The sequence below is a fragment of the Enoplosus armatus genome, chromosome 6 (genome assembly GCF_043641665.1).
Source record: "Enoplosus armatus isolate fEnoArm2 chromosome 6, fEnoArm2.hap1, whole genome shotgun sequence".
NCBI lineage: Eukaryota > Metazoa > Chordata > Actinopteri > Centrarchiformes > Enoplosidae > Enoplosus > Enoplosus armatus.
The window spans coordinates 16,610,271-16,637,812 of NC_092185.1; the positions used below are offsets into that span (position 1 = coordinate 16,610,271).

Consider the following 27,542-nt stretch of genomic DNA (forward strand, 5'->3'; position numbering starts at 1 on the left):
TCGACAGGGGATTATTTCTATATATCTCTTGATGTGGAAACAAGCAAAACGCTTAGAAGTGACAGAAAAAAACGAGATATGTCCAGAATTGAGTCATTTCCTGTCCTTGAAAATGAACAACGTTTTATTTATGTAGCGAAGGTAGACGGACAAATATTGTGACAGGTGAAGCTGAAAAATGTTAATTGTTAAATGTTTCATTTATTATATTTTAGAGGTTTAATATATTAAAAAAAGAAACAGTATTATTTTAATGGAATCTCTTATGATAGAGCATTTTATTCAATGTTGAAATTAAAACACAAAATGGCAAAAACCTCTGGTCTTTTAAAAATACTTTTATTTTATTTTGAAATCAATTAAATGTTTTTTTTTCCTTTTTTTTCCACTTTAGCATTTGAAATGAATAAAGTGTATAAACATTACAATCTCCTCATGAGAGAGAAATTAAGATACAAAAAGAAAGAAAGTTTATTGATCCCTGGCAGGGGAAATGAAGTGTCACAGCAGCAGGAGAAGGTGTATGAAGATAAGAAACCTTAAAACACTGTATACATTATGAGCATCTATATACTAAATGGATCATCTAGAAAACAAAAATAAAGGCAGGCTACTGAATACAATATACAGTAAATGGTAACTATAAAGAGACAAAAAATCGTCACAAAGAAAGTGAGAAGGAAGTGGCAATAAAAATGCAATTAAATAAATCACCTAAGTTTGAACAGCCTGTAAATACACTGTTTTCACATAAATCTAAAATCCTGCTCATGCTGCAGTGGAGATGCTCATGGAGGTCCATGCAGGAGTCAGCATGTTTTCAATCCATCCACTGCAGCGGCTGATCTCGGTGATTAGTTCCCCTCTCTGGATGAATGGAAACCAATTAGTGAAATCAGCCTCTGTAGAGTCTGGACGGAACCAAAGCCCAAAATGTTCAGATGATTTTGTAAAAACTGTAACTCGTGTGATTTTCATCATTAAAAAAATGTTCATGTTACGTTGACTATACTTACTCTATATATAATGTGTGTTTTATGTTTCTTTCTGCAAACAAATGTCAGAGCACTCCAGGAATAGTCCTGACAGCTTCAGCATCCTGTCATCCCTCCGTAGGAATAATTGCTTGAATCAGCTGCTTGGGTTAAATGTTGCTTTTTGATGAGTGTCTTGTGAGGCGGGGGCGGCTGGTCAGGGACCTGTTGGTGAAGGCCCTACAGGTCAGCGGGGGTCAGGGGTCATGATGTGGACAGTCCCCCAGAGGACAATAAACAGGCTGGAGAGATGCTGAGGTCAGGAGCCGTCTGAGCCAGAGCCAAAGGTCAAGGGCTGCTAATTAAGTGGCTATTTCCTGCTATTCCCCAGTGACCACTGGACTCAAAGACGGACAGGGAAATGCATGAAGGAGTCTATTTACAGGAGGTTAATAAAACCTGGTTACTAGAGGAAATTAGTGACTAGAACAACAGATAATATAAGAGGGAAACAACAGCAGGTTCTCCTCCTGGGAGCTTTTTACAGCAGGAAGTTTAGCTGTGATTTAGAGAGGAAAGTTTTGCAAATCTAGAAAAACATAATGTCATATATACCTCTTCTTGTGCAAAGTTTGATATTTTTAACATCATTTAGACTTTGACACAAGAGACTATATGCAAATAAACATTACTGGAAGACTTTCAGTTCAATAATCTCACATCAAAACCAATTTCCACTTGAGAAGCAACAAGAGAGAGAAACAGAGGCAGGACCTCAGAGCTCGAGTTGAGGAATCCAAACATTTTGGAGGGAAAGTCGGTAGAAGCTGTTTATGCCTTTGCAGCCCCTGAATGAGGCTATGTGCATGATCCTTTAGCATAAGAATGGAGATGGGGCCTGTGAACTCCTCTGACATGGACCTTTCTCCCAGGATGTGAATAGTATCACTGAAGGGCTGCCCGGCAGCCTTTCAGCCAGACCTGAGCCATGCGCTCGCCTAAACTCCTAATCAGGCTGATTTAATGTATCCTACAAGTCCTTCCTCACCACCCTCCCCACTGCTGCCTCAGAAGAGTCGATCTGCAGCCATTTACTGGAGGCACACACACTCCACACAGCCCTGCCTCTGGGCCCCTGCACTTTGGGAAGTTAGAGGAGCTGGTTTGAAACAACAGGGGGCCCTTTCTCCCTCCATAGAGTCTGGGTCTCTTTATAATCAATTGGTTCCTCCCCCAAGGAGCTGATGCTTAATCCAAACTACTTTGGATTTCTCAAACAGTGAAAGTGTAGAGAATGGAAATATGTAAAAAGAAAACGGGTCCAGCTGAATGGATCATTTTTGCTTTCAGCTGAAACTGAAAACAGCAACCAAACATGATATCTATAAAAATAAATATTCTACATTTAGTAGATTGTTTACATTTATTTTCAATGTAATAAGTCATTTTGAAGCATAGATGTAGCTTTGTAAGGGGTGGAGACCAATAAGGAATTTTCTAAAAAGTGCTGAAGGGACAGCGCCAAGTAGAAACTGATCCCAGAACAGAAGAACAGACTCTTACCATCATATCAAAAAGAAAGTTTACACACCTCATGGGCGTTAAACCTCATGTAAAATCACCACAAAAGGCTACGTAGTATTAAAGCGAAATAAGGTCTTCCATAATGTTCCTACTAATCCTGTCAAAGTTGTAGTGGTCCCCTGGTTTGGGGTTCAGCCTAAATAAATCTAATTTTAAGAAACTGAGTAAGTATACTTTATCTAGGTATCTCTATGATATTCCTATAAAAGCTTTGGGTATAGCCAGTTTATAAATGTACTATATCTGATAACAAATAAATAATCCTAAATTATATTTAAAAAAATGTATAGTGTATATTTCAATGATCAGATGGATTTCTGTTCATTTTGAAGGGGAAATCTGACTTAGTCTAATGTATTGATTTAAAAAAAAAAGCTCGATTACTTTTTCGTTCTTGTAAGTGGTTGTTTTAGTTGACTGGATGTTAATTTGCACCTTTTTATTTACGACTTTCCATCAGTGTTTACAGCCAAAGTGCCTCCCTTGATTGGTGCGTGATACGATCAGTGCAGCGCGTGCCGGCCTGTAATACAGTTAATGGACAACCGATGTAATGTGGTGTCGTTCCTCTGAGAGCCGACCAGCAGCAGCTCCGTGGGCTCTATCACTCTCACATTACACAGAACTGACGGTCTGCTAGGTCATAACATGAGATTAAAGAGACACAGGTAAATATGATTTCATACAGTTTTCATTTTGACGGCTCGCCACGCAGAGCAGTTGGGATACAGTTGGTAATAATGTCAAATAATGCGAAAAGCACTTTTGTATGTATAACCAGACATTCGAGGATACAAAAGAGTACAGTAACTTTTTTGTGTCAGGCAGGCGTGTGTGTGTGTGTGTGTGTGTGTGTGTGAGAGAGAGAGAGAGAGAGAGAGAGATTAAAAAAAAAAAAGTCTCCACCGATAACCGAGCAACGCCGCGTGCAGCCTACAGCATTTTGGTTTCCGTCACAACCACTTTGAGAAAAAACGTATTTTTTTATTTAAATTTTTTTGCTTTGTTTTAATCGGATGCCGCCGTGTAGAGACTGTCACGAGATTCAACACGATGCAAATGTCAATTTGAAAACACAGAATATCAGTTATGACATTAATGACACTCTCAAATAGGCGAATGAAAAGTAAAAGATTTACGATTGAAATTAAAGTCACCAATATTATCTTCTTTTATCATTCTATTAACTTTACTAATCTTTCAGTTTTTGTGCTTATTGCTCTTCTTTGATATCTATTTCACTTATTGCTAATTTAAAGAGGAAAAAAACATTTACATTCAAAATGTCATCCACACACCTAAATGTAGCACAGTAAGAGTCTTCTTCCTCTTTAGACAAAGCAGCTGGAATCTCTTGATAATCTGCAGGTTGAGGATTTGGTGCAGCACAGGCAAAGAAACAAGGTATCTGAACGACTACATGCTTTGACTTGTTTGGTCTGTGTCCAGTATAAAACTAAACCTCCTGAGTGTGTGAGTGAGGAGAGGAAGCTGTGTGTCTGATTCTTTATGTGCTTTTTGTCACCATGCAAACACATCACTGTCCATGTCTACTGTATATGTGGGGACAACATTCAATGTGAGTGCTGGCTTTGTCCTGCCCTGTAAAGTGCTGCACTTCACTTCACTCCTCGTCGTAGGAAACATAAACTGGCTTGTTAGAATGTAAAATGTCTTCCAAAGAAATGAGCTGATTTACAAATTTACATCTGAGCAGAAGGGAAGTGATGGAAGATCTCAACGAGACAATCTGAGAATATGTGTTGTGATAAAGGAATCAGGAATAATGTGTCTGACGATGGCTTCAGAAAGAAAAAGGAGGGAATAAAGAGAGTGATAGCATGTGAGCCAAAGAGAGATGAGCCCATGTGGAGTGCGCATGCTCACATGAGGCGTGGAACAGGCTCATCAGAGCCTCACACTGTGTGGGTTGGCATTTTTCAAAAAGCCACGTGAGGATGCAGCCGTCCCCTTCTCTCACAAATCTGTCATGACATGCTGGTAGCTCGGCTGTGATTGGGTGAAGACGATATGAATCAGCAGTCAGAGGTGAAAGGTAAAATGTGGCATGGCTGCTTGGAGATGGTACTTACTTCGGCTGAAAGCTGATTCCCTTTTTATGAGTCAAGTAAAATTACAGATTGCATTTTCAACCACTGTTTAAATATTAAAAAATATTTATTTGGACTACAAATACTATTTGTTTTACTTTACTTAAATCCATACACCCATACAGGATGAGGCAGAGAGAAATGCAATAAAATCAAAGCCTTTGTTTTTGTGGTTTCATATCTCGTCACAGTCATTCCTAACGGCCTCCTCGAGGTCTTCGGGTGCATCTCTGCAGGAATTCAGAGCCACATTCCAACAGGCTGATTTTAGGGTGATATACCATTCAGCATTCATAGACACAGGGGACTTGAACCATGTCTGATGTGTGGCTGCTGTGTTAGCCTTTGACCCCAGACTGTCTGGAGGGCTACAGTGACAGAGAGTCAAGGTCAAGGGGAAGGGGGATGGGGATGGGCGTGGGGAGCATCTGACGGGTGGAAGGGCTCCCTGTCTGGGAGTGCAGAACCCAGACACTCCCAGACGTCTATCTGAGGGGAGACGGTGTCGTGTGTGAACCCCTTTAGATCCCCACGTCCTACCCTGTCTGTTCCCACTCACCTCCGTGGCTCTGGAGGGGGAAACAGGGGCCGCTGATGTCTAGAGACCAGTGGGGTAATGGTTCCCAGGCTGGAGGACGAGAGACACACATCTGAATATCACTAATCCTTTCCACGTAGAAACATCTAGAAACACAAACCCACAGCGTTAAATTCCCCTTTTAATTTACAAGCTCTGTCTCACTTACACAAAAGCTTTTACCTTTAGCTCTGACAGTGAAGCTCTTCTTTTTTACTTGAAATAGGACGAACCTTACGTCTGTATTAGTCTCTGTTCAATTAATAATGTTTATTGTCCACCCTCTCAAACCATGACCACAACTGTGACATTTTGTTTATTATTGTTATTATTATTATCCAATATCTTACTACTGATTTCTGTAGTATATTTACCTGTATGTAATATACTTGTTACATTACTGTATGTTATTAAGTGAATAGATACACTGTACATATTTATTCTCAATATTCATCAATACAAGACCATATACAGTATATACTATACTAGCCACGTACAGCATATTATTAAGCTCTATAATTGTTTGAATTTATAGCTGGAGTTTGGTCCTAGTTTTTAGTTTTATATTTTAATTCCGGTTTCAGTTGCTACGTTTTTATTGACTGATTTAAAAATCACAAATGTCCAACATAGTCGGTGATCCACTAAACTTTACGTAGAAAATTGTACATTTATTTGTCTTTAAGATGGATTCTGAATTTAGGTATTTTGGAGGGACGCTGGGCTAGGAGGGGGGCTTATGAACCCTTGCCAAAAAAAAGCACCTGTCACATTTCAGGTTTCTATGAATTATTAGCAGCTCCACCAAAGTGTCATGAAAAACTTCAAAAACTGTTTCATCCAAATAACTGTTCAAAGGCCAAAATAGGTCAAATTAATCATTATTTCACAAAAAAAAGCAAAGAATAGAGATTTGTGAAGCAAATCTTTCACATTAATCACATCACAACCCCTCATATTTATCTTAGGACCCTTAGGAGGGGCCCAATCGCTACATTGGGAACCACTGGACTAAACTACCAAACTGTATAAGTAGTATAAGTATAAAATGCTGCTGATGCATTGATGCATCAGTATCAAGAATCTAATATAATATCAGTCATATGAGCCATTTGTCTGTAAAAGTACTTTGTGATATGGTTTATCCACAAAAAATAGTTAAAAGTACATCTACTCAGAATCTAAAAAAAACCCAACAGTTCAATCAATCTCAATCAATCTATAATAATGAAAATATTTTTCATTCCAAAAGTTTCGCTACTGGACACAACTACTTCACTGTAAAGTCCATTGTCAGTGTATGTGACCGGGAGGCTTTAGGTTTCCACGTCACACTTGTGTAAGTTGTATATTGAACAACGATTGACTTTTAAACTAGTTGTCACAAGCCCTGCCATCCTGAGAAACCTTCCCTCTTGCTGAATGTGAAAAACCATCTTCTAGTGTCAAACTCTGCACATACAATCATTCTGCACAGTGAAGCTCAAACATCCAAATGAAGTAACAATAACCAAAACTTATTTTGGACTGGAGGGGGCTTTTAACAAGGGTTTTGAATGCAGGATAAGAGAGTCTTTTTATGTTGTTGTACTGGAGCTTTATGCCAATATTTGAGTACTTCTTCCACCACTGGCAGCCAGGCTCACAGGCAAAGACACCAGCACAGTAGATTATTACAGGGTGATCTACTTGAAGCAGAAGCAGCTCCCTCTGCAGGTGATGAACAGTGCCACTTTCATAGAGGCAGAAACCTACACGGCTATATGCCCCCAACCCCCCTGTTCATGCTGCCAACCAACATAACCTGCCATAGACACATACACACACTTATACACACACACATGGTCACAGATATAAGGTCCCCCAGACCTCCCGGGTGATCTGCAGTGGAGCGTGTAGCCACCTGTCAATCACCAGATCTCAGCCGCCTTAAGAGAGACATTTCGTCTGGGACAACGGCAGCCCGTCCCTCCCCATACATTCTGCCTCCCCTAGCAACCATCGCCGGATGACTGAGGGGCTTTGTCCCCTCACAACGGGAGTCCACCATTGAACCCAGAAGCCCGTAGCAACCAGAATTAGAGGGTGCCAGAAAGGGGTCTTTTCTGTGAAACGGGGGTGAAAGCTCTGTTCTTGTCCCTACGTCTGGGAATCATATCAGGGGCCTGAATGGCGTCCCCTCCTCCTTTTAAATGCTGGTGTAACGGAGCATATGAAGGGGCTAGCGGTGAGCGGATAGGATCATGGTTAATCTGCTGTTCCTCTCCACTGTGGTCCGATAGGGACACTTAAGCAGCCTCTGTGGACAGTCAGTGGTGTGGGGAGGCCTGTGGATACCTGGGGTGGGCAGAGCTGGGAGGTTCATCAGCAGGTTGCAAACAGAAGGCGAAAAAGTGATGTACACAAGCACTCACATCATTTACTCAAGCATATGTACCAGTTCAACAATATAAATACTTCATTCAAAACCCTGGGCTACTCAAGTAAAAGTACAAAAGCATTATCGGCAAAATGTACTCACAGTATTAATAGTTAAAGTACTGGCTCTGCAGAAAAATGGCTTCTGTAACTGATGTGTTATTATATGGGACATTATCAGATTGTTAATACTGTAGCAGCATTTTACTGGTGTAGCTGCTCAGGGTGGAGCTGATCTTAACTACTTTATAGAGGCATACAGTGAAGTATTTTAGCCCAGTGGTTCCCAACTTGGTGGACAAAGTATTCAGAGCTTCACTTAAAAGTGAAAATAACAAGTAAACACAAGTAAAAGTCCTTCATTCAAAATGTTACTTAAAAGTTTTATCAGCAAAATGTACTTAAAGTATCCAAAATAAGTACTCATTATGCAGCATGGCCCCTTTCACAGTGTAATATTGTTGTATTAGGGGTCGTTAGATGATTAAATTGTTAGGAGAGAAGAAAAAACTATATTTTGCTACACAAATTCGTATTAATGTTTTGGCCTATTCTCTAATATTGGCTGGTATTAGAACAATAATTGATGATTTTACCTTGTTGGGCCTCAAACAAGCCCTCTGGTGGAGCAGCTAACAACTCAAGAAATGCGAGGGGCCCCAACTGGACACTGCTTTTTTGTAAAGGGTCACAAGCCAAAAAATGTTGAGAGCCAACACACTGTATTCTACATGCGTATCATATGTTTTTTTAATGTAAAAATCTTTACCTCGGTTACTTTCCTGTATGGCTGACGAGGACAGGTCTGATGGTGGGAAATTGTCAGGATTGGGCATCAAAAAGACAGTTCAGATCTAAATGTTCAGAGGTTTTGGAAGTCAGATGCACCTGCTGAGAAGTAACCTTTAGGGGACCCTGAAGCTGTACAGGGAGAAAGTATAGAGAGAGAAGAGAAAGGGCTTGAATAGTTTATGAACAGTTCTATGGACTTGTGGTTGCTTTCAATAGGGGCTTTTACTGCTCTCTTTACGAGGGAGTGAACATGGATCCCTGAATACCTCTCTAACCGCTGTAAATCCTTGTAACTGTAAAGTGAATTCAGTGGAGTTTTACTCCAGAGTGACTGACACATATCTATAAACTGAAACAATCAGATGAATACGCTGGCAGGCAACATAATCACCATCAGACATACTATGTTGTTTTCTTTGAATAATAAAAACAAAAAGCCAAATAGCCACAAACAGGTGCTCTAACGCGACCTCCCACGTTGTACTCAGCCTTGTAGTGTTCTGTACATTTTACATTACCACGTATAGAAAATTACAAACTAATCTCAACCCACAAACAACAACGCTGGCATGCAGAGAAAACATGCCTCTCCTGGTATGTTCTTTATCATTAATGAGCGTCTCCGCAGCCCCCTGTATGAGAGTATGTTTTGTGCAGCTCCCATTCTAAGCTCTCGTCCTGCACCCTCTTTTCCCACCCTCTCCTTCCCTCCACCTGTCAATCAAAGATCATGATTGAGCCCGGATGGCAGGCGGTCAGTCATCAGCAATGAAAGTGAGGCCTCATTCTCTGTCTGTCCCTCCCCCTTTTCATGCCCCCTTGCCTCCTGAAGATTTTCCATCTCACCTTCTCTGTGGCCTCTCGGTCCCCTCGCCTCGCCTGCTATCCCGGTACAGTTTGTGTTTCCCCCTGTGGAAGTCACATCTGTGGTCAGTATCTGTCCAAACGAGGGTACACATCTTCAGACATGGCTGTTGTGATGCTCCCTCAACCTCAGAGGGGAAGGCCTGGTATTATTAATAAATAAGTCTGATTTAGTTTTAACAGGCCTCTGCATTTGCCCTTTAAGTGGCTGATGAATAAAGATGAGCAGAGTTGGGGCGGGAACTGCATGGGGGTAGGATGAGAAGAGGCCTGGTTTATGTGTGTGTGTGTGTGTGTGTGTGTTTGTGTGTGTGTGTGTGTGTGTGTGTGTGTGTGTGTGTGTATGCGTGTGTGTGTATGCATTAGGGGGGTATCGAGGGAAATGGGGGAGTCTTTCTTCCCAGCAGGGCTGCATCTCGTTTAATTGGAGCACTTGTGGCACCATTACCTCCTTTACTCAAACACGTTAGTGATGACAAAAGAAAACAGCACTAAGCCTGCCTTTGTTAGCAGGGAGACTGGACGAGGAGACGGATTCCTCGCTGCTACTCATGTGTGGGAATCATTTGCACTCCCACCATGAGCTGCTGCCACTGCTGCTGTTGCTGCTGTTGCCTTCGACCAATGAAACACTGCAGCCAGGTGGACAGAAGACGGAGCACATTGAAATGACAGCCATCATCAGAAAATGATGGGCAGGAGGGCTGTTTATGAGATGCAGAAATAAACTGCGTGGTGAAATGAGCAAGTGAAATTTATTTCATGTTCCATTTATCAAAAAATTATTTCTCCTTCACATTTCTACCCATCAGTGTGCAAACAATAGCACCAATAGTCAGTGTATGGACCCACAGGAATTCTCTCTATCAATCCATTTAAAATGACTGACTCCAGCATATGTGTGCAGCCCTGTCGGTGACCTTGCCCTTTTGCTTCTCTTTGACCCGAGGACATGATGATGAGGCTGGTCTCTGGTTTGTTTTTGGTCACCACAGTGTCCCGCAAGAGCGGCAAGGGTGTGACCTTTACCCTCAGTCTGACCCCACTTGAGAGGGGACGCTGAGGGGCTCTTCAATGAGGGAGACACATGATCCTTTTTATTAGTAAATCTTGATTTTTTTTAATCAATTCATTTCTACAAGTGGTTGAAGGTATTCAATGATTAATTTTCAAAACAGCATGACATAAATATTCTGCATATAATGTGTAAATTTACAAATATCTGCTTTTGACAAAATCATTCATTTTCAGATTGGTAACACTTTAGATTAATGCCCCTATTTAGCATTTATAAGCTGTACATCACCCTAATAATTGTTTATATTGCACACTATAATGTAGTTGTGTTTATTAGTGTATTTCTCAGCAACTGTAACTCCTCCTGTCTGCACCCAGAAGCTGGTGTATAAACAGATGTTAAATGACAATATAGTAACCCTAAACCTAACCCTGTTAACAGTTATAATTGTAGACAAATACTGTACATTAATAAATACTTAAATTGTCCTCTTTTTGTGCTTTCAACTACACTATAGTGTCTTATAAACCATTTATTTCTATAGTGTTTCTATAGTGCTTATAAATGCTAAGTGTGTGTGTGGGGCGTTACAGTAAAGTGTTACCAGATATCCTTTGTGTCACAGCATAGCTTTGTTCAAAACAAATATCGCAGCTCTTATTTTTAAATCCATAATCAATAACATGTTACACCAATCTCATTACATCTCAGTATAAAAGTTATTTAAGTTCTGTTTTTAATTGCTCGGTTGTTCGGTTATGTTTAAGTTAGTCATAGTCCAGCACTGATCCATTACATCCTGTTTCATGTGAGACCAGTTTTCTAAGTAATTTATCTTTTTCTTAATGTTGAAATGAGGCAAATCATTCCACTGGTACCAAGATAATGTCACTCATTTAATATAATATTTGATAGAATATTCATTGATTTAAACTGAAAATAAATATCTTGGAAAGCATAAAAAATCTTCACTGGCAAATTTTCACTTCAAACAAGCAAACAAAAAATTATTTTAAAACTCAATTCAAGGCTGAACAACCTGTTAACAGACATATACCCCCTTAATAAAAAATAACTGGTTTTGATTGGTGGGGAATAATCGTATTAAATGTATATTTCTGTCCAACAGGAGAATAAAAGGAACAAACAGACCATGTGTGATAAAGACCGAGATCCATCAGGATGAGGGCCTCAGGGCATCAGTTCTGCTCCATGGTGAAATTTGACTCCACTCTGAAACAAAAAAAGCATTACATAATGTGAGAAAAACAATGACACCTCATATGTTTACTGTATACATGTAAATATTATCAAATCAAACATTTTAAATAAACAGAGTGTGGTGTCAAGGCTTTGTGCTTTCCTGTATGGCCTGCATTAAAAAACATGTTCCTGTATACTCTATATCACTCTACACTGAAGATGACCTTTCATTCATTCAATCCACTCTGGTTTTTTCTTATAGAATCATTTTCGTTCCCACAGTAAACATGACTCCTGTCACACAACTTCAAGGTCACTTTGAAGAGCTACACGTGTGGAACTGTGCTGCGAAAAAAAACCCTATCAACAACCAGCACAGGTGAACTGGGCACAGAGCACAAGGTCCAGCTCAGCCTTTCATAATGTAGCCCAGAGTGACAGGGACAGCGCAGGCCTCTGTGGCAGCGCTGCCATGCTGTCTATAACCGCATCCTGAGTGCTTATACTGTATTCAACACTGTGAATAGATATGTTCCCAACAAAGGGCAGGAATCACAATAAGTCACATGTAGTCTCCGCAAATTTGGATCTGCTGCCACCAAGAGGACACTGAGTGCAACACATTTTACGACAACAAAGGCACAACCTGCATCGTTTGTTTGGTATGAGAGAAGCACATCTCCATGACCAGAACACTGTTGTCAGATTTAACTGAAAGAACACTTACACATCTTTGTTTCGCATGTGGTTGTTGTACTGAAGGACTGGCGGGATGGTCTCTTCATCATCAGGAAGCTGTGAGCAATTAACATAATAATTCACGGGGGGAATAATAACCACACGATCAATAAAACGTATGATGATATGTGCGCTTGTTAATGTCTTAAAATGGAAAATCATAAACAGTTTCTTTGTAAATAGAGGTGGCAGAATGATGGTAGCCCATTCACATACGTAATGAGTGGAAACACTCAGCCTCAGGGTAAGAAATACATGGCAATAAAATGTTAAAAGTATATCTAGAATGCAAATCTACAGTAAGCCTGTTTTCATATGTACATACACAAAGGATCTTTTGAGTATCTCTTGTGATGCATCACAGCTGAAAATCTTTCAGGCAGATCAGATTGGATCGGATGAACTTTACAATTTCTGTGGGTTGAACTGACTGAAATGTGATTTGATATTGACATTCCTGTTTCAAACTGTAAAAAAACGTCTTTATGGCTGTGAAGAGTTGTCTCTCACCTCCCAGTAGGGCTCATCATCAAAACAATTGTCATCTGCAGGATCTCCCCAGATAGGTAATCTTAAAATACAACCTGACAAGAAAACAAATAAAGTCATTATCCCAACACACACAGTCCGTCATCCACTGTTCATAAACACACCCATCTTATTCAAACACAGTAATGTCACAGTTATTTACATACGTACTGTATATTTTCAGTTATATGGTGAAACTGCAGGGTGTTTGCAGTGGTTATTCCTTACCGACAATGATGCCTCCGCCTACACCAAAGCAGATAGCCACGCAGAGGCCTGCAGCTTGGTGACCGCCCTGCCGCGTGGGTACCATGTCTTTGAAAGAACCCTCAAAGTCAAAGGTGTTAACCAGCCTTTAATACAAAAAAAAGGGAACTCACAATGTTGTTCTTTCAGAGCGAAACACAACATTTGGCCATAAGAATACGATATTTCTGCTTTCTTTACTGGTTGATAATCTTCTATCCATTTAATTAAATAAGTTAAAGCTACCATGACCTCTAGCTGCTGGTTTCCCATATGTAAGCAAGGACCACTCACCCTTCAGTGCCATAAACTGACTCTGTTGCAGCTGCGGCAGTAATGGCTCCCACAATGCCACCTATGACTCCTGGCATGGCATGCAGATTATGGATTCCACATGTGTCCTGGATCTTCAGGTACTTTTCCATGAACGGCTGAGAGAGACGTGTTAGTCAGGATTAGCTGATCTTACTGAGGAATCTTAACAGCTTAGCCTGACTTAGTTTTAGGATACACAGACTGACAGCTGACTTAAGAGCAATAAAGGTAATGAGTGGCACATTTAGGAAAACAGAGTAGAGAGAAAGTGTTTTGTATTTTCATAAAATGGGTGCATTTTTGAAGGTAATTGTCTAGTTTGACCAATGAACAACTGAAGCTTATCTCACAATACACAACAATATACCAGAGAAATAACATACTGTGAGGAAGATGTATCCCAGTGTGGAGACAACGCCACAGCAGAATCCTACGATCAGAGACCCGTAGGGCATCAGCATGAACTCTGCTGCAGTACCCACTGCAACACCTCCAGCAAGGGTGGAGTTCTGAATGTGAACCTGAGAAAAACGCGCAGAAACAATTGATCTGCTGGTCACAAAGGAAACTGTGCATCAGTTTGACCTCTCTTTGCTGAATGAAGTGTTCACTGTGTCAGGTGAAACAGAGTATGCACCCTATCGCTTCAATGGAAAGTTTGAGTTAGCTCAGGTGGGGCACAAGTCATGCAAGACAATTCAACAACGTGATTTATGTCAACATAAACTTATACAAATATACACACCTCCTATTATCATAATCATGTCCATCGTACCTAAAAGCTTACTTTTACATAAGAAAACAAACAGTGCTGGTGGTTACCATGTCTAGTTTTCCATGCTTCTGGAAGAGGCTCGAGATGGCCACGGTAGTGAGCACAGTTGAGGCCAAAGCCAGGTAGGTGTTGATGGCTGCTCTGTGCTGCCCGTCCCCGTGGTCTGTGATGGCTGAGTTGAAGCTGGGCCAGAACATCCACAGGAAGAGGGTACCTATGCAGAAAGCAGGGTGGAGATAGTGGTGAAAGGTCCTTAAAATCCAGCAGATACAGAGTACCTCCAGAATAATTGGAAGTAGTAAAAAAAAATCATTATGTAGTTAAATCATGCCCACCAATCATAGCAAAGACATCTGAGTGGTAGACGGAGCCCTGCAGACGGCTGCTCTGGTCCAGGTTTGGCCGATAGAGCATCCACGAGATGGAAAGACCATAATAACCTCCAAACGTGTGGATCACCATGGAGCCTCCAGCATCTCTGGCCTTCAGGTAAGAAGATATTAACATTAGTAGCAGGAGATACTTTAGTTACAGCTACAAGCATGTTATGAGGTGTTTTCCAGGTGGTTGATCACCAGGGGTTATTCCTGGAGAGTTGTCACTATATTCAGATTGTTTTTTTAAATAAATAAATTTGTTTATTTGAATATTGAAAGATCAGATGAAAAATATGATAAAATAAATGACATAAACAAATCTATTTGTGGTGCAAAACATGCTTTAGTTTCTCTTGTTTGATTGATTGTTTTTGTTTATCACTTCAATGCTCAAGGCATAAATTACAAAACATAAGCAAATATAACCATGTGACCACAAATACACAAGTCTATCGGTGTGTTTGATGAGTTGCAATAACATCATCAGCTACACCATGAGGTGTTTTGTTAGAAGCGGAATAGAAAGTTTATCTAACTATCACGATATCAAAACAAAAATAAATGATTGTTTTAACTTACATGTATGAGATCCAGGATAATATATTCCTCCACAGCAAACAAAGTGATCCCGAACAGAGTCAGAACCATCAACTGGACTGGACTGACTTTACCAAGCACCGCCCCGTAGGCGATCAAGCAACCCGCCACACAGAAGTCAGCATTGATCAGGCTGAGGAGGGGAGAAAAAAGTCAAAATGTAGTGGACAAACGAGGCAAAATGAGATTATTTGTAACCTGTACTAGCCAAATATGAGATGATATTTATTTTGGCTTGGTTATTTTGAATAATCACATGTTTATTTTGTTATATTACACCGTTTCTCTGTTGCAGACACACACAGATCATCTCCCTATCATGTCTGTTGACACACAGTGACTTGGCTACACTTCAGCAGTGTCATCATTTCTCATTAGCCTGAGTTTCTGTTTACCTTCCAACCACAAACACTAAATCTAATGTGCCTGGAAATATCGTTATGGGAACGTGTCAGTCAGACTGGTTCCTCCACCTCATTGTGTATCCTTGTATGTTGCCTTTGGAAACCATGATGGTGGAAATGTATTCCCGTCAGACATGTTTCCCAGTAATTAAATAAAAGAGCCAGAGCTGAATACCATCACTTGCTTCAGATGGTCGCAGTTGTGGCCTTTTATAGATTTTCACCACGAGTTGTTAGTTGTTAGTTGTATACTTTAATCAACAATTAAAAAGAAAAGAATAAGGGATCCTTTCGACTGTTTGACAGTAAAACTGAACCATTACTTTTCAATTCCAATTTTGATCTTTCCATCAGTGTAGTCCAGGGAGTGGAACCAGCCTTGCATTAGCAGCGCCCATTGGAGGCCGAAGGCTGCAATGAGGAAGTTGAAACCCACTGCACCGAAGCTGTATCGCTTGAGAAATGTCATCAGGAAGCCAAATCCAACGAATATCATCACATGGACATCCTGGAAACCTAGGGCAAAGACAAGAGAAGGGAGAGATGAGGAGGATGATAAGAATTGACACAATAAATAGAAAACAAGAGGAACAGCATGAGGGTTCAGTGATCAGAAGCACTGAAAGACTTGCGGACAAACATGCAAGTCAGGTGGCTTGAAGATTCTGTTGTCACATCACAGGGTTGTCACACTGCCTATGGTTTGCTGGGACAGAACCTCTGTAAGAATAAATACAAATTATGTTGATGAAGAAAAGTAATAAATGTCAGAAATATCAGAGGAGAGAGAAGATGAGAAGAGAGGTGTCTCAAACAGGGACAGCTGATAATGTGGAAGTCTACATACAATCAAATTGGAGGCAATGCGTTATCAAAATAAAGAAATTAAACAATGATTCTACAAAATGAGGTATGAAGGTAAGTAATGTTTTCACTCGGTGTTCACAAATCATCCTCTGTTTCCTCTATTAGACGATCAATATTGATGAACATTCTTGGGTTATCACAGCTATATCTCTCCGATCTCTGGAATATGTTTATGAAATGCAAATCTTTCATGGAAGTACAAAATTAATAGTACATACTTGTGGAGAAACTGTATAGAGACAGTTTGCTTTCATAACATGTCACCACAGTGCAGGTACACGTGAGGTCATGTTAGATAAGAGGGACATCATGTGAAGATGACTCAAGGACACTTGGTGATGATAAAGAGCTATATCAAGGTGCTTATACAGGTACCATTTCTCTGTGGCTCACAGGAGCTAAAAACATCTTGAAACAACCTATAGACATACAGGTGTATGCATAATGAAATAATAAAATAAAATACTAGAAGCCAAAATTATGAAAGAAAATAAATATAATGCCTCGATGATAACTGACAACAATTCCATCTGCTGAGGAAGTCCATGAGATATGGTTGAAAGCTTCAGAGACAAAAGACAAAAGGTAAGTGAGCTTGTACTGAGAATTTTTTAGTGAAGTTGCTGTTTCGATGGTCAAGAATAAACCATCAAGCTTCAATATAATAACAATGACCCTAATAAACACACACACAGAATAGTGGTAACAAAGAACTTGATCTATTTTTATGTGTTAATGTCCGTTTCTGGAACAGGTGGCTCTTCTTTGTGAGACAGTTAATATCTGTAATAACCAGCAGACACCAGTGTGTGTGGATACCAGCATAACCCAGGCAGTATCATTTACAACTTAACACTGAGACCGCCTGACACACCTCAGGGCACAATAGGTTCCCACTGCACTGTGAAATAGTATAGTTTGCATAGAAAAATGTGCGACGCACATCCCAAATACAATGTCACATCAGGTTGAGTGCATATTTTTTACAGACTGACAAAGAAAAAAGGAAAAAGACATTTCAGACTGTCGTCACTGATGATGGGCGTGCTGGAAAAGAAGATCCAGTGACTTTAGGATGAGGTCTTATTGGTGTCCTTACAACGAACTGTGTCAGGACGTATATTTATCATCTGACATCCAACACCATATCTGAGATGGCTTCATGATAGCCTGACACTGACACTGTGAGTTGTTGGGGAAGTGCAACCACACCCATACAACGGCACTCACGCACACCCCAAATTGCACGCATCCTATATACATATATGACCAAAATAAAACGTGTTTTTATCCTTACAAAGAGGTAAACATGTCAGCTACAGTTTAACTGAAAAGAAAAGCCTGTGGTGAGTCAAACCCCAGGGGAAATGTGCACCTCTGGGTGTCAGATCCTTGTCAGCAATGTAGTCTAATAATATGAATAATAATCTGAGAGGTCGACACAGCCTGAGAACTACCATCAATTTGATTGGTCCAGTAGAAACGCATTTTACTACAATGAAAACAGACAATTCACAGCCAAATATCAATAAAACACTAAAACAAAAAGCTAAGATAAAGATGTGGGTGTTTAGTTTAAAGTAGAAAGATAGATGTGTAAATATATAAGGGTTGCTAGATTAACAAATTAAGAAACAAAAGTGATGATTGAAATATAAGACATTTGGAGAATTTTTTATACAATATTATAAAAAGAAGAAAAAAAGAAAAGGAAATCAAAATTGAGTCACTTACTTGGATACCTGAAGTAGAAGTCGTTCTCAATGTCACTGGATATATTTTTAGCTTTCCTGTGCTCTATCCAGTGGGGATCCGACTCTTCATTGTAACGAATAAAAACTCCAAACAAGATGATCATGGCTGTTTGCCACACAATGCAAACTGCTGGAAGACTGAGGCGAACATTAGTATTTTTTTGACGGTCACACAACTCCCTGAAGCTTTGAACGCAGCCCATTGTTTTTGGTTAGTTTTGATCTTTTTTGATTTCTTTTTTTTTTTAAAGATATAAGAGCTGCTAAACAGCAGAATTTTTCAAGTGAGCTTCTGCTAAAGTAACAGACACTTTAAAAGGGCCTGAGCATCTAAAGCACAAGTGAAGATGAGCAAAGATGGGTGTTGGCTTTAACATGAGGACACTCCCACAGTCACTCCCTCACTATTGCACCTGGAATGTACTAGACTCACTTTTCAGGTGGTTACATATCTTAAATTAGAGAAAAGCTCCATTACTTGACTCTTTGATGCTTTATAATCATTTAATATAATATTTTTCTAAGCATTTTATATGGGTATAAATCATCACACAATGTAAAAATGGTACTGTAGCTACTGCTGCTAAGGTTTTGTGGTAAAGGGCAAGACATGCTCCATATCCTGATCAAACAGTGTTGTGTTGGTTATACTAGTCTGGTTAGGATGTAATCCAGCCAACAACTACAGGGATTATGTAGCATTGAAATGTTCTTAGGGCCTCCTTCCTTAACTCAAACATTCTTTGCATTTTTGTATATGTGAAGCTTGTCCCTATAGTAAATACACAGACAGGCTTCTACAGCACTTTTTCTTGTCTTACTACCAGTCAGAGGACGGGGACGTTCTCATCTCCTCTGTACAGGGCGGATCCTGTGAAGCATTAACTGTAAATAATGTGTATCCATGCTGGGCCCCATTAGAAAGATGCACGACAGGTTTGACTCAGTCAACAACATCACAGCCCCAGGGTTCAAGGTTGAGACAAGGGTTTTGTTTTAAAATAATCAAAGAATTCAGAAAACATGACATTTGTGTAAAATAAATAAAGTATGGTTTTGTAACTAAAACTGGAACAGTTAAACTGGAGTAATTTAAACTGTGCAGTTCAGCAAAATAGTGGGATGCTGTTGAGGGCCCTGCTGTAAATGTAACTGCAACTCCACAGATCCAGTATTTTAACTTTAAAGGAAGAGTTCAAAATTTTGGGAAAGACGCTTATTCGCTTTCTTGCTGAGAGTTGAGGAGATTGAAATCACTCTCATGTCTGTATGCTAAATGTGTCGATGGAGCCAGTAGGCGGTTAGCTTAGCTTAGCACACGGGAAACAGGGGGAAACAGCTAGCTTGCTCTATCCAAAAGAAAAAGTCCACCAATCACCATCCCTAAAGCTCACTAATTAACACGTTATACCTCATTTGTTTAATCCGTACCAAAAACAAAGTGTGAAAACAACAATTTGCCGTTTTATGGAGGGTTACATGCTGGACTTTCTTGGCTGGGAGCAGTTGTCAGGCGACCAGTGGAGACTTTGCTCGAGATATAACGTGTAAATTAGTGAGCTTAGGTGAATTGCAGCTAGACAGCCTTTAGTTACTTTGGAACAGAGCCAGGCGTATTTCCAGTTTTTATGCTAAGCTAAGCTAACCAGCTGCTAACTCTTACTTCAAAAGTGAGAGCAGAATCAGTCTTCTCATCTAACTGTTGGCAAGAAAGCAAATCATCAATTTTCCAAAATGTCAAACTATTCCTTTAATATAAAGCTTTTTTTGCTCAAGCTCAAGCTCAAGTTTATCAATAAACTTGAGCAAAAGTGATGCTTCCATGTTATTAATCTCTTTGTTCATTCACGCATAAACTGTCTTCTCAGGAGTTTCTTCCCTACTGGCCAAAACTGTCATGATGTTTCTGTCACTTTCTCAGTCGCTAGAGTAAACATGTTCTGCTCGCCTCAGTTTGTAAATCATAACATTCACAGTGGAAAGTGGATGAATGTACACATATGAACTGCCAAAGGTAAATAGCAAAGATGATCCAGACCTACCTGTCCTGTACTTCTATGTTGTGTCAGGGAGGTCAAATACACAGCAGCTCCTAAATGTCATTGTGCTTGATTCCCTTATATGCTCTGATGAAACTGTGACAAGAGGACAAAGCTACCTTCAACCTACAAGAAAAAGAAAAATCAATGTTAAACGTATAGCTTAAATATTCTACAGTTAAGGTGTACTGTTAAGTAAGCCCAATAAAACTGTTATTGTTTGAGAATTAAATTCTGATTTATAACTCCGAATCAAGAATGTATCAAAACATTTGCCCAAACAGATCTGCATTATGCTGTTGTGAGTATGACGTAACTGTGTAAGTGAACATGTAGGCAACCTCTCTCTGAATAATCTCAACTTCAATACCCAGAAATCATATAATGTGACATCAGTAAACCTCATGTAGCAAACTCTATGATGCCTCACAAAACATATAATGTCAGTGACAATCCCCATTTCAGGCTATTCAGGTTAAACTACTTCTTTAGCTGCATCCCCAGAGCTCCTTGTCTTTAGCTTATCTAGGTGGAATATGAGGAAATTGGGTGATAGAAAGTTATCTGCTAATTACAATCTGCTAATAAAATATTCTAACTGACCAAAGCCAGCATTACTTTATCATGATGAATAAAGGAAGGTGATGAGACATGCATGCATTTCCAGCATTTTGATATGATGCCGTTTAACAGCTCTCTTATTGAGTTACAAATCGCCATATATGTATAACACACTCCACACATCTGGTATATGTGAGTATGATGTAATTGTGTAAGCGAACATTTCATCTTTGACTAATCACTGTAGAGGTCACATTATTCACAGCGTGAATCATATTGCAGGGCTGTCCTGGGAATGACCAGACACTGACAGGCTACAACAAGCCCTGAGGTGTGACAGGATGATGGCCATGAGGGTGACTGTTTTCGGACATAACAGCTATTATAAACAGATATCCTCACTTGCATATAGTCCTAAAGACAGTTTTAGTTTCAGTCAAATATCCTGGACATGGCACTGTATCAAAGCTTAACGGCATTAACACAGTTTTGTTGGTCAAGGCAGAACAAAATCAAAAAGAAGATATCTTGTTGAGTCATTATCTTGACAAGAAAAGAACAAGCATGTCAGCAGCTAAACATATAGCTCAATGCACTGGTTGTGTGCTCACCAATGAGGAACCTCGTTAAAATGACTGAGCAGGTCTCGGTGCTCATTGACCTTACTGCTCGGCTCAGCACTGCTACCTTGGTGATGTAGTTCTCGCAGATGATGTGCTCTTCAGGGATGATGTGTAGAGTTGATCCCACTTGATCTGAGCACCGCTGTCAGGCTTGTTGAAGCAGCTTTTGCATCTTATATTTTCTTTAGAATCAGAATCAGTTTTTGTCAGCAAGTCATGTTTTGGGGATTGAATGTGCAACCTTGCAGTCACAGGCTCACCTCTCTAACCTTTAGGTCACCACTTCTGTCAAACATGCTTCGTTTTGTGTCAATTCAACTGCCAGCTGCACAATGTTTGAAGTAGTATGTGCCTACACTTACACACCCCAACAGGAACTACCAGTGAATTTCCATAATGTGCATACAGTGAATGAGGTGATGTACTCAGTCTGAACAGTCCTGGTTTATAGGCTTTTTCCACAGCAGTCATTTTGACTTGTCATAGCAGGAAAAGCACAGCTGTTACTAATCTCGGTACACTGCGACAGTGTGACAGTGAGCCAGAGTGCACAATACCAGGACCTTGTAACTGAAGCAGCTAAATGGAATTCATTGCATTTTATCATTTATACCTGCCTACTGTGACATGTTAGGTGGAGAGTAAAAAAAAAAAAGGGTGAAAATATGGAGTGATTTTGGACAGCCAGAAAGCAACACATTTAGCTTCCAATACACTTTATTTCTATATATTCATTTTATTAAAATGAAAATGCCTCTCACCTCAACCTCATGCTGTTCTGGGTGTTGTCCTTAAATGACCACTGACTTAGACTTATCTCCACATCATCAGGATTAACATTGCTTTGGAAAAATGGCCCTCTTCCTTTATCAATATGTTTTACCTCATGGGACATTTCCACAACAGATATTCTGACTTGTCTTCGCAGGAAAAGCACGTGTACATTACCTTTAATTCACATTAACACTGGCTCTGTTTTATTTCTTTCAATGGCAGTCAGCCAGCAGGAACAACTAAAACCCTCAAGGTGGAACACAAAGTTGGATTGCAGCCATTAATAATGATATTAATTACACCTGTGCTTCTCCTGCTTTGACAAAAGGCCACGACTTGCTATGAATAATAATATAAAAGCATTGTATATATTTTTGGATAAAATATTTCTGGCACTTTATTTGAAACCACTTTCAATACAAGACTTCCATTAGACCATTAAATATATTCTCATTGATAAACACATTTATGTGGGAAGGTATTTTCGTGCACATCCAATGTTATATTTAAGCCAGATGCAGGAAAGGAGATTCAGCATAGCTCCGAAAGTATAATCCAGTGTGAAGACATGCTCTTGATGTCACCAAAAACCTAAACACATTTCTGAACATGATTTTCACAGAAATGGGAAGAATGTGTAGCTTCTAATCTAGTTGATTTGAACTAGAGCACAGGATTTAACAAGGCTGTGATGTCCATACATTATAAATCCTTCAAATGACGAGTAAGCTGCTGTTCCAACGTGTGAAACTCTGCATGAGGTAGAAGATACCTCTGGATGATACCTATTACATCTTTCTCCGTAGTGAGCTCATAGTCCTTCTTGTTCTTAAATGGTAAATGTCCAGCCAGCTCACAAAGAGCAACATTGAAGGCAGACTCCTCCTTGGCACCGAAGCATGATATTCTGGGCCACACAACGATACGAATACCTTTTCTTGAGCAGTGATGCTCTTCATTCTGTATGCAATCACAGGGCGGACATCCTCTCGTCAGGAACAGGTTGTGGGCAATGTTAGCGTCCACAAGAAAGTCTGTGACTTGACAGATGGCTCTGGCAACTTTCTCCACCCACTCTGATTCTGTGTAAAACAAAAAGCCTCCAGGAAAGTCCAACAAGCGGTAAAAACCCTTTTCAGGAACCAGCGGCTTGACTGACATAGATTCTATCTTGAGCTCATGGTCCAGGTAATATCCATGTAGGTGTAAATGATTCACAGACGCAAATGCTCCAAGACTGTTGAACCCCACACGGAAGCCAGCATCAGAGCTCAGGAGCACAGATTCAATACCAATCCGGATGGCGAACGTCGTCAGGACCTGTGGGAAACAGCGTGAAGGATCTGGAACAAAGAGACAATGCCCAAACTCCAAAGGGCTGACATTGACCAGCACAACCATCCTGCAGGGTTGATGCAACTGACCCCTTTCATTTCCTCCCTCAGTGTCCTTTATCATCTCAAATATGACTTCCTCTGGATTGATTTTGTTAAAATTAAACTGCTTGGCATTGAACTCCTGCTGAATGCTCAGTATCTCCTGAGGCTTTCTCCTCTCTATTCCTCTTTGAACGTTCAGCTGGGCCACATAGCCAAGCGGGCCCGGCAGGATGCGTGTCTGTAAATCACCCAGATGGTAGCGGAAGAGTCCCCTGTCCATCCTGTCTGTCCAGCCGGCTTGGATGGTTGTGTCAAACTTTGCTGGCGGGGATGCCATCCCGAGGCTGTTTCCACCGCTACGACGCACATCTGTGACAAAATCCTGGTTGCTATACACAAACTGAAGCAGCATGATTGGATCTGCTGGTGAACAGTGAAGCAGAGAGGCATGACAATAGGGTTCACAATGGTATGTCAGTTCGATGTCATCATGCTGAATCATCAGAAAAGAGCACGGTCACATGTGGGGCCTGCGGACATTAGGGCTATAAATGAAGATTATCAATTAGTCTGCCCATAATTTTATTGATAAAGTGATTAATTGTACAGTCAATAACATGTCAATGTAAATAGTGAGAAATGCCCATCAAAATTTGGAAAAGCCCTGGTCGACTTATTCAAAATGCTTGTTTTGTCCCAATAATAGCAACGTTTACTGTCACAGAAGACAAGAAAACCAGAAAACATTCACATTTAAGAAGCTGGAAACCTTTTGCCATTTGTGCTTACCTAAACTATTGATCAGTTATCTAAATGCCAGTTAATGCCAGTTAAGTTTCTCAGTGACTGATTTACTGACGGGTCCTTTATTTTCAGCTGTAATGTACAGAAAGTGGCAGCTCTGAGATCAGCACTGTAATATTACTGGAAGGCAGAAACACTAAATGAACCACCTACGTACTGACAAAGGTTTGTGACAGAAACTAATAACCAGCTCTACATCATACAGAGCAAGAAATCTAAAGCTGGTATACACTGACACAACATACAAAAATATACAGTGTTCTGAAAGCACTCATGCTTGTTTCATTGGTTGTTGACATTAGCATGAATGATAGTTTACTCACCTTCTTATTTTGACTGATATCACCGTGTCAACGTCTTGAAACAAATAACAGATTAAACACATTTAAAAAGGCTCCACTAACTCTTATTCACATTCGCATAATTTGTTTTTATCTACTTCTTTTTCCTGTCACCGGCTTGCTAGGCTAGCTATCTTCATTACTCGCACAGGTTCTTCTTCGTCGGTGTTTATTGGTGTATTTCCGGTTAATTTTTTCAGAATAAATGTTTCAATAAACGTTCTTATTAACGTGGTTTTACGTACGCATTGATATGCATTTGTTGGTAGGTAATGATCGTGGTGGTAGAGATAGCAGGCAACGTATACCTTACAAACATACATAATCAATTTGAAAGAAGAGACAGAGGCTACAGTTACAACATATTGACAAACAAGGTACTGTTACATCCTGTACATATTGCTGAGGACAGACCCCTACAGATTCCATGCACTCATAAATGTACATGTTAAGAGTTTTGTAACCATCACCCAGCCATAGTATTGTAGTGACGGACCATTTGTTCAGGAAGGTTCTTGTTCACTTAACATGTGCCCACATATAACTCAACCAAACCCCAATAAACACACACAAAGGTATTTTGAAGGCATCTAAATTGTAAAGCCATATTGTAAACCCCCTTGTAACTGGAATAGTATGTGTGCAATATTTTACTGTTGAGCAACTTTCCAGTTTTTCCAAGCTGACCCTTGTAGGCTCAACTAATTTTGAAAGAATGAGCAGCTGGCCAATAAGGCCTCTTGGTTATTTTAGTCACTGCATGCTTTTGGAGATAAAGCAGGCAGTGACTGGCAGAGCTGTGTATGTCTGCCACAGAGTTTTGGGGCTCACAGCAGTGTTAGTCTGAATCTTAACCAACTGATTAACTTAACACGCTGAACATTTCATTTCTCATACACAAGAAAAAGGATGGAAGCCAGCAACAATGAAGTGAGTACAGTTGTGTTGAAAATGTAACATTTTAAGCAATAATATCTTAAACGTTACTGAAATATTGTACAGAAAGAGTGTAGGGCACCTAAATATTATTTTTAGTCATTAATTTATTAATGATTTTTCCTTCTTGTGTTTCTTACTAAATTGAAATGGAATTTAAACCTTATGAGAGCTTTTAGAGTAAGTAAGTAATAACAGAGTTGTGTGTGTTTGGTTGGACAGATGGCAGTCTGGTCCATCATGCCCTAGTTATTTTAAATACCATCAAGAGTTTCTATTACCAACACATCCTACTTACTAATGATAGCCTACATGGTAGCTTGTTTAAAACACAGTTAGTTTTGTCAAACTCCTATTATGATTGAATTTAATGTGGCCATAAAGCTACGGTCTGTTTTACATAACAACATAACAGTCTTGGGGAAAAAAGGAATAAAAGAAACATATTGCTCTGATTGTGTGAGCTTGTCTTTAATTTCATTTTCTCTGACAGTTTTGTATCGTCCTCTTTTGTAGATGGGAAAGAAAGCAGAGGATCAAGCCCACACTCTAAATATAAATATGACACCAGATACTAATGCAGAGCTCACAGCAATGGATTCCCAGTCACCCTTCAATATCATTGTCCAAGGTATGTCAAGCATTCATCCTGTCACTTTGTAGTCTAGATAGTGAATATTAATATATTCCTTTCAATTTAAATTAAATCATCTTTAAAAAATTATAAAAATAAAAATGTAACTCAATTAAAGTGTAACAAAATAACCTAAATTCAAACATCTACTTATTCACTTTTTGGAGCTTTCAACTGCTCCTGATGGTGTTATTACTGTGAGATACTATCTAGAGATTCTAGGTCTCGTTAGTATATAGCCCTTTGAGCTTGGATCAATTTGTTACATACACTGTTACAAAAGGTCTAGAATAAAAGTCAGGCTCAGATAGGCCTGTATTAAAAGTAATTCAAGCAGTAGTTTCATTACATTCTATAATAGTCTCAAAATATTATTTAGAAATGTCCTCAGACATACCTTGATATGACCTACTTAATATACAATATATCATGTATATTTTTTCTGAGAAGCCAAATTTTCCAAATACACAATAAATTATAATATGTTTAAAACAAATGAAATAATTTATCGATATTTTAATATAGATTCATCAAACAGATTAATGGGTCCGATTAAAAGTCACATAGATTTATTTGGTTTATCAAATACCATATAAATCTTGTATAATTAGCCTTTCTTTCCTCACACCAGGCCAGTCTGCCACTGCAGAGAATGGAGAACACAACCCTACGGTCCAACCTGGCCCCGTCACAGATATGGAAAATGCTATTAAGCCAAAACTCCACATAACTTTTAGCACATTTACTGTCAAGAATGGTGAAGATCTGAAAGTAGAGATCCCAGTGGTTGGGCATCCAGCACCAAAGATCGAATGGAAAAGAGATGGTCAGGCTGTCAAAGAGACGTCAAGGCTAGAGGTTTCAAATACATCGTCATTAACAGTTCTTCACATCAGACATGCTGCTAGGGAGCACTCGGGTCAATACTCTATCACAGCAAGCAACAGTGCTGGAAAATATACAGGAGAAATCACTGTGGTTGTTCTTGAGAAGCCAGACCCACCCACAGGGCCTGTAAGGATTGATGAGGTCAGTTCTGACTACGTTACAATTTCCTGGGAGCCACCAGAGTACACAGGAGGCTGTCAGCTAGACAACTACATGGTGGAGAAACGGGAAACTACAAGTATAGAATGGCAGACTGTGTCAGCAACGACAGTAAGAACCACAATCAAAGTCACCAAACTGAAGACAGGAAGTGAATACCAATTCAGAGTGTTTGCAGAAAATAGGTATGGAAAGAGTACTGCAATCACCTCTCCTATTGTAACTGCACAATATCCTTTTAGTGTGCCCACTGCTCCTGGCA

At 39.8% G+C, this 27,542-nt stretch overlaps 2 protein-coding genes across 4 annotated transcripts; both read right to left on the reverse strand.

The window, feature by feature from the left end:
- Positions 1-7,324: 7,324 nt before the first annotated feature.
- Positions 7,325-18,441, reverse strand: rhcgb (Rh family, C glycoprotein b). Of its 3 annotated transcripts, none has more exons than XM_070908123.1 (11): positions 18,123-18,441; positions 15,845-16,037; positions 15,100-15,250; positions 14,479-14,626; positions 14,191-14,357; positions 13,752-13,889; positions 13,348-13,484; positions 13,036-13,160; positions 12,790-12,863; positions 12,269-12,336; positions 7,325-7,514 (listed from the first exon to the last, which is right to left on the reverse strand). In XM_070908123.1, exons 1-11 carry the CDS (start codon positions 18,343-18,345, stop codon positions 7,325-7,327), a joined length of 1,614 nt encoding a protein of 537 aa, XP_070764224.1. In that variant the 5' UTR covers positions 18,346-18,441. The 3 variants fall into 3 exon arrangements, with proteins under 3 accessions (XP_070764224.1, XP_070764226.1, XP_070764225.1); XM_070908125.1 differs by having other exon boundaries at positions 7,404-7,428; positions 12,284-12,336; XM_070908124.1 differs by lacking the exon at positions 7,325-7,514 and adding an exon at positions 10,077-11,571.
- A 4,095-nt stretch (positions 18,442-22,536) lies between these two features.
- gdpgp1 (GDP-D-glucose phosphorylase 1) lies at positions 22,537-24,664 on the reverse strand. The gene is made up of 2 exons (XM_070908098.1): positions 24,646-24,664; positions 22,537-23,938 (listed from the first exon to the last, which is right to left on the reverse strand). Exon 2 carries the CDS (start codon positions 23,928-23,930, stop codon positions 22,842-22,844), a length of 1,089 nt encoding a protein of 362 aa, XP_070764199.1. The 5' UTR covers positions 23,931-23,938; positions 24,646-24,664; the 3' UTR covers positions 22,537-22,841.
- Positions 24,665-27,542: the final 2,878 nt, after the last annotated feature.